Source organism: Cajanus cajan, chromosome 11 (assembly GCF_000230855.2).
Source record: "Cajanus cajan strain Asha chromosome 11, NIPB_CcT2T_4, whole genome shotgun sequence".
Classification (NCBI taxonomy): domain Eukaryota; kingdom Viridiplantae; phylum Streptophyta; class Magnoliopsida; order Fabales; family Fabaceae; genus Cajanus; species Cajanus cajan.
The window spans coordinates 14,674,969-14,686,020 of NC_138527.1; the positions used below are offsets into that span (position 1 = coordinate 14,674,969).

The 11,052-nt window shown below is 34.1% G+C and overlaps 1 protein-coding gene across 1 annotated transcript; it reads left to right on the forward strand.

Annotated features, from left to right (window-relative positions):
• Positions 1 to 6,937: 6,937 nt before the first annotated feature.
• On the forward strand, positions 6,938 to 10,392 carry LOC109792739 (protein SRG1). The gene is made up of 4 exons (XM_083066257.1): positions 6,938 to 7,647; positions 7,856 to 8,102; positions 8,405 to 8,730; positions 9,797 to 10,392. The coding sequence occupies exons 1-4, from the start codon at positions 7,390 to 7,392 to the stop codon at positions 10,052 to 10,054; spliced, it is 1,089 nt and encodes a 362-aa protein (XP_082922383.1). The 5' UTR covers positions 6,938 to 7,389; the 3' UTR covers positions 10,055 to 10,392.
• Positions 10,393 to 11,052: the final 660 nt, after the last annotated feature.

The following is an 11,052-nucleotide window of genomic DNA, read 5'->3' on the forward strand; positions in this document are numbered from 1 at the left end:
TAGTAGGAGTGGCATTAGCAAATTAGAGAGTGTCCTTAGTAAGCTAGAGAGTGCTCCTAGCAATTTAGCCAAAGGTGGTCCTAGGCTAAATTTTTCATATTGGACTCATTTTACTCCTAATTTTTCATAGATTTGATTTAGCTAGGTTCCATTCCCATAGAATGAACCTAACTAAACCAAATTAACCATTTTCAAATCAAAAGGAGTAAATTAATTCCAAGAAGCCACCCACCTTAGAAGTGTGTTCACACTTGTGTTCACACTTGTGTGAACACTTGTGTGAACACTTGGACAAAATTCATGGAGTTTCTTAAGCTTGGAAGCTTGAAGCACAAGCTTCTCCTTGGCTAGCTTACCAAGCAAGCCAAGTGAGAAGCTTGCTCTCCAAGCCTCTTGACCTTGGACGGTTTATCTAGACTCAACCATGGTTCCTAGTGAACCATGGTCAAGACTAGCTTGCTCTCTAAGTTTCCTACTCCTATAAACTTGTAATTCTTTGATTGTAAAACACTTTTGACCAATTTGAGAAATGAAATCTGAATTTTCTCTCTAAATCAAGAGTCACAAAAACCGAAGAGAACTTTCTCTCCTAAGTTCTCTCCAAAGGTGCTTCAACCTTACCTTGGTTCCTTAAGCTTCTACCTCAAGCTAAGGAGTAACCGAGCCACTTCAAGGCTTCTTCTCCATTGAAGAACACTTCAAGGAGCTTCAAAGAGTCATTGGAGTCTTAACCTCAATAGCATTCACGGTCCTAAGCATGGAGCAAGTGAAGGAATCATCAATCTCCTCACCTAGTTCCATCAACTTCCCTCCCGAACTACCTTGTTCGGCCAAGGATGAGTATTCATTTTCCTCCAGAACAACCTCGTTCGACCAAAGGTGAGTGTTAAACCTCCCTTCCGAACAAACGTCGTTCGGCCAAAGATAAAATCTCGATTCGGTCGTATAAAAGAACTTAAAGCAGAATTAAAGCGAAGCCCAGTACATAGTCGCATAGCAAGAAAGAAAGTAATATCCAAATAAGAGACAGAAAATTCATTAAGGGCTTTGAGGCCAAAAGCAGCACTAACGGCCGGAGGGTACAATGGTTCTATGGCCCAAATGGCCAATAATAATCAAACAAGTATACCCTATATCTATACATCATCAACAAAATAGATGTATGAATCAAAAAACAAGGAACAAAAATGGCCTAATCGGCATTGGTGGTCTGCTCGGTCTCCTCATCGTCATTACGGTGGTCCTGGGATCTTCTGCTGGGGCCGATCGGGGCGGTGCCACTTCATCCGACTCAAGGTTATCCGGCGCCTCGGCAAAATCCATAAATTCACCCTGAAATAAGTCTTTGCTTAGCGCAAAGGAAAAGTCTGGGGGGAAAACGCCGAAGTGACTTGCCTGCCGAACAGCATGCCAGAACCCTTCCTCGTGCTCCTTCACAATCTTGCCCTCGCATTCAGCCTGGAAGGCAGCCATAGCAGCATCGGCTTCAGCCTTGGCTTGTTGCTCCCGAGCAGTAATCTCTTCCACCTCTCGCATTCTCGCCTGCTCAGCCTCCTCCGTTGCTAAGGCTCGACCCTCTATCTCTGACAAAGCCTCTTTTAACCGGGCAACTTTGGCATCGGACGCAACCTTGTCATTTGAAAGCGCCTTTTGTGCCACAAGGGATTGTTGAAGGGCCGCCTTAGTGTCATCCAGACTCTTCTGGAGATTATGCAGATCGCCCATTAGTTCCAGGGCCATCTTCCTAAATATGGCAGTGGCCCGGACATGCAATTCGCAAGCCATGGCCCATTGGGCCGAGGGAGTGGCCGCATCAAGCATGCCATGCCCTTGGGCCGACAGTAGATCCGACAACATCATCCGCGCTGGCCTAATTTCCTCCGAAAGAAAGTCCTTTGCCACAATGGCTGAAGGAATGGCCAAATCCGACGAGGACCCTTCAACCCGGCGTTGGTTGGGCCGAGAAGCTTCCGGACTGCCTGCATCAGGCTTTCTTTTCCCCTTGTCCTTTCTCTTCTTGCTCTTAGGATCGGGAAGGGTGATGACAGGAGGCGTGGGCCGAGGAGCCTCCATGACTTGTGGCTGTTGATCAATGGCCACACTACGATGATCCTCGGTAGAGGACCCGACCGGAGCTTTGTTCCTCATTAGTTGCCGATACGACAAACCCAAACCTTGTTGCACCATCCAACCTGCGAAAATCAAACAAGTCACACATCAACTTAACAAGCACGATCAATCGGAAGTAACAAAACATACCCTCTAACTCAAAATGAGGCCGAGGCGACTTGGGGAGCAGCACTAGAAACCGAGAGGGGATGCACTTCGACAATCCCTTAAGAACATTTAAGGCTGACAACTCGGCGTCGGTCATCATATCCTCCGAAAAGTCATCATATTTCCGAGGCTGCCGGGTCTAATAAAAGGGAAAGAGGGGTTTCCGCTCGACATCGTAAAAATAATTTCGGCCGGCTACAGGGTCTATGATTACTTTCACAAACCCCGACTTGAAACCCTTAAAGGACGATGTGAAGGGCGTCAACAGCGATCGATCGGGATTCCGAATCAACGACAGCCACTTCACGGTCTTATTAGACGGACGAGTACAGAAAAAATGCAAAAATAAACCTACGGTTGGCTCTACATAATGGTATTTACATAGCACCCGAAACGCTTGCATGTAAGCCCACGCGTTCGGGTGCAACTGGGTCGGGGCCACGTTCAACACATGAAGGACCCCCATCTGGAATTCGTCAAAAGGAAGCGACATCCCCAGTTCTCGAAAGAAACACTCATACATATAAAAGAAATCTCCCTGATCCTCCCATTTTGCAAGAAAAACCAGATCGAGCTCCCCCGGACCTTCGGCCCGGCATCGACGCAACATGATAGGGTAGGGATCCAAACCCTCCCATCGGCCCATTGTGCAAAGACCGAGAAGGCGTATCATGGCAGCCCTCTCATGAAAACGAGAGAAATAGGCCGCCACTTCACCATCGACCCAATCGTACCTGGGGATCTTGCAAGGAGGGTATTTCTGCCTATAATCCCTAGGGCTCATCTCGGCGTCGGGCAATTCTGACCCGGTGGAACTCCCCGTCTCCCCACTACGCTCTGGTCCTGACCCGCTGGGACCCCCAACTATCTCTACTTCAGCGTTAAATGCTAACATCTCGGCTTCAACTTCTTGTGCCGATACCCTACCGCTAGCCGAGGACCCTGACGACAATGTGACACCTTCGGTGGCCATTATCACAAAATGGATCAAAGACAAAAACCAACCTTTGGGAGTATTCGGCTCAGAGACGAAAAAATACTGGGTCGTCTAGAGAAGGCGTGAAGAATGGAACCCCACCCCAACAACTTATATAGACTACGCACGGCAACCCAAAAGGTTGGTAATAAATGCCCGTGAACGTGAAAAGACACAACCCTAAGGCGTGAAACCCAAAAATGGCCGTAGCATGCAACGGTCACTATCAAGACGACACAACTCCCCAAAATGCGCGCCTCCCCATAATCAAAACCCTAAACAACCCCGAGCCTCTTCAACACAAAACCCCTTCGTCTTTCATCCTTGGGCTTGGGGGGGTAGTGTACTAGTATGCACCTCTTCGGTCAGACAATAGGCCGAAAGGGGTGCCCTAACCGATGAAACACACCAGCTAGCACCCCTTCGGTCAGGCCATAGGCCGGAAGGTGTGCCCGAACCGAGGAAACGCACCAGCTGGCACCCCTTCGGTCAGACGATAGGCCGAAAGGGGTGCCCTAGCCGATGAAGCACGCCACCCCTTCAGTAAGGAGCCAGGCCGAATACCCTCTCGGCCTCAAGCTAGGCCGAACACCCTCTCGGCCTCAAGCTAGGCCGAACACTCATTCGGCCTTGTGCTTAGCCAAAGACCCAAAGAGAAGGGATCTGAAATTACTCAAGAAACCCCTCGACAAAAAGTTTAGCCGAGTACCCTCTCGGCCCCTAGCCAGGACGAGCACCCTCTCGGCCCCTAGCTAGGCCGAACACCCTCTCGGCCTCAAGATAGGCCGACTACCCCTTCGGCCTTATGCTTAGCCGAAGACCCAGAGTTCATGATAAACACGTGGCAAATCAGATACTTATTATGCACTGATTACTGTGCCAAATTAAGAAGGGATTAAGGTTAACTCAAGTGTTACCCATCTCCTAAGAATGAAAGCCCACCAGGCCCACACATGTCACTATAAATACACAGGTGATGTGACATAAATGGGGTACGTTACTACTAACTATCAAGCCTTTATTGCTCTGAACCGAACACTGACTTGATCGTCAGAGTGCCTTTGCAGGTACCCTCCCCCAACCTTCGGAGTTAGCATTTGGTCGGTACCGAAAACTTAGAAGATTTCGAAGACTGCAAGAAAAGAACGACAAGAAGAGTGTTCTTACGCAGGAACAAAAACTATAGCAACCAAATCAACTTTAAAGAAATCAAGATCACGTCTGCTGCTACTCGATTACGGTTCTTGCAGCAAAAATCACAATGCTATAAAATTATTTAATAACTTATTTATTAATTAGTTTAGTAAACTTATGCATCTTATAAAAATAAATATTTTTTTTTAAGTTAATCATCTATATATTATTAGTGTAATAAAAATTTATAGTAATAATTAATTATATCTTTTAATTATAACATGTAACTATAAATATATTTACTTTTAATAATAACATAACATAATTAAAAAATATAATTAATTATTAATATAAAAAAATTTATATTGTCAATAATGTATAGCAATAAAAAAATTCTTTTTTATATATTCGTTGTATGCACTGCACATTTGGTGGTGCAAGACAGCTTGCAGTTGCAGCAGACGCGTGCAAGATATTTCAAGACTTAAACTTGCTGTGTTCATTTTTTATTAAATATTTTTATAGTCAATGTAGTTTTAATAACTTTATTTTAGTTGGTATAGTATGAGATGGGTATTTTTTATTTTTATATTTATTTTTTTAATTCAGTTAAAAAAATTAATTTACATATTTATAGTTTTTTTGGATTTTTAAAGTGTTTAATGTTAATTTTTTAAGTATATTTTTTATAGTTTAAAATGTGGGAGAAACCTATTCAAATATAATTTTGGCTTTCTTTCTCGTTCTTTTTTCACTCATGAACTTTTCCATAACATGTGATGCAATTTAAACACTGTAAGTTCTGCAACCGCACTGTTGTGCCTGCAAACACCATGTGGACCGCAATTTAAGACACGTGTACAATGTGAGGCTCAGAACATACATCTGTTGTTCATCTTTATCCATTTCTTTTTGTTAGTGGAAAATATTTTTGCCTTTACAAGTTATTTTTTTCTTCTTCTATATTTTCGTATGTATTATCTCCATGTTTAATATTTGAGTGCATGTTTGATTACACGTTCAAAATATTATTTAGAATAAAAATTATATTTAAAATATAAAAATTATAATTAATAATTTTTATTTTAACGTGATTTATTATAATAAAAATTTGAATCAAATAGACACTGAACTATGATTTCAAATGTTCTACTTGAATTTGTAGCATAATTGACACGATGGTTTGATGCTGCCATTATAAGTTTGGTTCCTTAGGGTACTATAATTCTGATTGGTGATTTTGTTAATATAGCTCAGTTGCGGGAGGTGAGGTTGTGGAATGGAATTTGTGAATTAGTCAACAGCATAGGTGTGCTTCCTGTGAGCACCAACATGGTCATGCTTCATGAGCCTTGGGCATGCTCCTTGGGTGTAATTTTCTAACATCTCAATAGACAAAATAATTTTGTATATTGTTTAGAGTAAAAGTTACTTTTAATACCTATTAAATCTTTTAAATTAATTTAGTCTTCTAATTTTTTTATTAAATTAATTTGAAAAATAAAACATGTTGACAATGATCCTTACTTGTATTTTTATGGTGTATTTGGATGAGAAATTTTACAAATTCAAGAAATTTGAAATTCTTGGTATTTGAATTACTTTGATTTCAATTTCTATTATTCTTAAAATATTTTGTTTAGATAAGTCAATTCAAATTTCTTGAATTTTAAATTGTTAGTTTGGATATGGTAATTTGATAGTATCATGATAAAATTGATTTTAAAAATGTAATTGTATGTTGAGATTTTTAAATTAAATTTTATAAAAATAAATATTAGTCAATTTTTAAATATTTAATAATTTTAAAAATTAATATTAGATAATATTTAATAATTTTAAAATATTTAATAATTAAAAAAATAAAGAGATAAGATAAAATATATAAGTGAAATAAGAAAAAAATATAAGAAATTTTAAATTCTTATTTTTTGGGAGAATTTGAAGTTTTACTATTTAAGAAATTTCACAAATGCTTGAATTTCAAATTTTTTGTAAATTCTTCATCCAAACAAAATATTTCAGCTCAAATAATTTAAAATTTTTCAAATAAATGAATTACTTCATTTAAATTCTTCATTCAAACACACTCTTAGATGAATTGGTCTTGCACATATTTTTTAGTAAATAAGAACATACCTCATCATGTTTTGTTTTTATAAGGACTAGTTTAATATAAAAAAATTTAGTAGACTAAAAACATAATAATTTTTTAGAGAGATTAAAAGTAACTTTTATCTTATTATTTATCATAAATTTAAAATAAAATTCATATTTCCAAAATATTTATTTAATTTGAATTTAATTATAATTTATATATTAAAATAATTGTTTATTATAAATTAATTTAGTTATGTAAAATAAATAATTATCGTATACATTCTCCAACTTAAATTACTAGTATTAATTTATTATGTAATAAAATAAATTGAATGGACAAGACTCATGGGATTTCACTAATAAATAATAAGGATCAAAATCCTTTTTTATTTATTTTATCTCTATCCTTTATTTTCTGGAATCTAACTCAATAGTATTGAGTAAATAACAACTTATGCACTTTATTCTAATAACTGAGTTATATTCTTTAGATAAAATTTGACATTAGTTTTGTAGAGTTAGTTTCTGGTAATTAAAAATGTTTTTATGATGTTTATTAAATTTTAAATGAAAAATAAAGATGACATATAAAGTCGACTTACATAATGTGTATAATTTATTAAAAAAAATCTATTTTGATAATTTAGAACAAAATATACTAATTGATTTATATTAAAAAAATTAAATCCATCATTAACATATTAAGGATCGGAGTTTCAGCAGTTTCTTTATAAATTACACCAAATTCTTCCATCAAGATTTACTTTATTATCAAAATTAATTCAAATTGTCCAAATATTTATCTCAGCCAGTTGAATTATTTTAGACCACAAGCGTAGGAGAGATATCATAAAAGTGTAGAGTTTGGAATTCAGACAATTATTGGCTTGAAGTGTGAAGTCATGGAAGAGTTCTTCAACCCTTCAGGAACTTCTCTTTTGGTACCATCGGTTCAAGAGTTAGCTAAACACAATTTGTCTAAGGTTCCACAAAGATACATTCAACCTCAACAACATGAAGAAATTGTGGTCATCTCTAAAGAAGTTAATGGTGATCTCGAGATTCCAGTTATTGACATGCACAAATTGCTTTCTCAAGAATTTGGAACTTCAGAATTGGATAAGTTTCACCTTGCTTGCAAAGAATGGGGATTCTTTCAGGTCTTTCTAATTTCTTCTTGTTATACTCTGGTTGTTTGGAGTGTCTTACAAAAACCTCATTAAACCTTGATAAGATATGTTTTTTCCTCCACAATCTGTAATCTAAAATTTGGTTATAAAGAAGCAGATCAGTTAATTACATGATGTATTCTCAATTGGAATGTTAAATATTTAAATAATTGATTGGAATTTTAATATTCTTTTGCAGTTGATAAACCATGGAGTAAGTTCATCCTTTCTAGACAAATTAAAGTTGGAGATTGAAGACTTCTTCAACCTTCCAATGTCAGAGAAGAAAAATTTTTGGCAAACCCCACAACATATGGAGGGATTTGGACAAGCATTTGTTATGAGTGAAGAACAAAACCTTGATTGGAGTGATATGTTCTTTATGACCACCCTTCCACAGCACTCAAGAATGCCCCATTTATTTCCACAATTCCCTCTTCCATTTAGGTTATATTTCTATACTTAAAAACGGCTTACATGTGTATGCTTATATGTATGTAGAGACAGCAACACTCTTTTTAACATTTATACTTTTTTTATTATTGGTTAAAATTTATTAAAAATTATAAATTTTGTTAGTTGTGAATGTTATTGATAAGATCTCTTAAAATTTGTGATTTTTAATTAAAAATAAAGAAAGTATTAGAAAAATATATATTAAGAGTATGTATTGTTAATATTTATATATCTACATATCCATGTCTCAAAGATCTTGCATGATTATTCCTTAATTGCTCTCTGGCATGAGGAGACACTCTAGAGCTTTATTCACAAAAGATGAAAAATCTAGCCATGGATATTATTGCCCATATTGCAAAAGCATCGAAGATAGAAGAAACTGAAATAAGAGAATTATGTGAAGATGGGCTACAAAGTATGAGGATGAACTATTACCCTCCATCTCCTCAACCAGAAAAGGTCATTGGCCTCACAAATCATTCAGATGCATCAGTTATAACTATACTATTACAAATTAATGAAGTAGAAGGGCTCCAGATAAAGAAGGATGGCATGTGGGTCCCTGTTATTCCCTTGCCTAACGCTTTTGTTGTTAATGTTGGGGACATCTTGGAGGTAAATAATGTCATTCATGTTGTTTAATAATTTATTTTTTGGACAATAGACTTTTAAAAAAAATCGTACAATTAAGATAAATTTTATAAATACATCTAATTATAAACAAACAATGGGAGACATAACCTGTTGGAATATTTTAGTAGTTAAGCATCATGAAACTTCATGCGGATGATATATATAATAAAAGAAATTTTTTTTTATGATGTGTTTGGATAAGGAATTTTAATAATTTTAAAATTTTAAAATTTTTAAAATTTAAATTACTTTGATTTAATTTTTTTTATTTTTTTTAAATATTTTATTTGAATAAGTTAATTTAATTTTTTAATTTTAATTTAAATTCTTACTTTAGATATGATTTAATTTTTATCATGAATAAATTTGATTTTAAATATATATATATATAGAGAGAGAGAGAGAGAGAGGAGAGAGAGAGATTTTAAGATTAAATTTTAAAACAATAAATTTTATTTATTTTTTATATATTTAATAGTTTTAAATTTATATTTGATAATCTAAAAAATATTTTTGAATATTTAATAATTAAGAGATAGGAAAGATTAATGAAAAAATATATAGATGAGATAAGAATGAAAAAATATTAAAAAAATTAACTTTATATTTTTTTAAAAAAATTAAAATTTTATTATTTTAAAAAATTTTACAAATATTTATATTTTAAATACTTTGTAAATTCTCTATTTAAATAAAATATTTCATTTAAAAATATTTAAATTTAAAAAAAAATTACTTTATTTAAATTTTTCATTTAAACACACTATCAATTATTATTTGATTCTTGTCGGATATAAAACTCGATATGCTAGAAACAATTAAAATACCATGGTAATGATTAATCTTGGTTCAACAGAATGGAGTATACCCTTGGTTGAACCAAAAAATAATTTGAGAACTAATAAACTTTGGTCACTATATTTAAAGTCCAAGGACAAAATATTATTTTTATTTATATAGATTGCTGAAATGATTTTCTTTTTCTTTGTCTGTGTGCTCTATCTTAATGACATTTACTGACATTTTTCTTTTATGTTTTACATGACAGATTATTACTAATGTTATATACCGAAGTATTGAACACCGTGGAACAGTGAACTCTGAGAAGGAAAGAGTTTCGATTGCAACATTCTATAGCCCAAGACATGATGCAGTGATAGGTCCTTGGCCAAGTTTTATCACTAAACAAACACCAGCACAATTCAAAAGAATTCAAACAATGGAGTACTTCAAGAATTTTTTCGCACGTAAACTTGAAGGAAAGGCTTACAGAGATGCCTTGAGAATAGAGCATAATCATGATTAAAGTTAAAAATAAGTAGAAGAAAAAAAATATATTTGCACTAGTTGGGTTGAATGTGAACAATAGAAAGTTATATATGTTGATGACCTAAAATAAGTTTATGTGAGTTATGTGTGTAGTTCATTATATCACTGTATGACTGTAAAGGGAAAACTACTCCTTTGTTGAAGTTTATTTTGTTAGTTGATCTATAGAGACCTCAAGAAGCTAGTTGCTACTACTAAAATGTGAACTTACTGTGTGGAGAAAGGATAAAATATTTTTATATAATTTTAGATGATGGTATTTTTTTGTGGCATTTAAATTGACTTGAAGAAGCACATCCTCGTGATAATACTAAATAATGTCACATTAAAAGTATTCATAAAAGATGCGGCAAAAATTGAGGTCAAAATATGGTGATATTAAAAGGTATTTGTTCTAGAGCTTCATAATATTTGGTAAAAAAAAATTGAGTTTTGGTACATCATTGGTATCTTTTACATGTGCAGTTGTTAAGATGATTGATTCAACTTCTAATCAAATTTGTTTTTATTTTATTTTATCTGTTTAATAAGTTTAGTAATGAGTATAACGGTTTCATTGTTTTCATGGAAATAAGAACCTGTGATTAACTTCTCTAGAGATTTTTAAACGAACAATTTTAACGAAAATGAAATATTTTAATTGTTTATTTTATTATGTTGAACTCAATGTATTCTTCTATTATCCATAGATAGAGTATATTAAATCTATAAAAATGGTTATAATAGAGTTTTTTTTTTATTTAGTTAGTTATTTATATATCAACCCAATTTTTGTTAAAATATTTTATTATTATACTTATTGTTATATAGGGAAGATGGTGTCACACATATATATGCGAGAAGATTCACTTACCCTAAAAGTAAATATCGGTAGACTTATTTCACTTAATAATTCATGTTTTATATCAAATTTTAATTATCTAATCATTGAATTAAAAATACTTAACGTATAAATCAAGTCTAGAATTTTTTTAA

Excerpts from the sequence above, each read along its gene's own strand:
- LOC109792739 (XM_083066257.1), top strand. The coding sequence starts at position 7,390 with ATGGAAGAGTTCTTCAACCCTTCAGGAACTTCTCTTTTGGTACCATCG. Across the intron at positions 7,648-7,855 it reads AAGAATGGGGATTCTTTCAG|TTGATAAACCATGGAGTAAG; the intron begins GTCTTTCTAATT and ends ATTCTTTTGCAG. Across the intron at positions 8,731-9,796 it reads ATGTTGGGGACATCTTGGAG|ATTATTACTAATGTTATATA; the intron begins GTAAATAATGTC and ends TTTACATGACAG.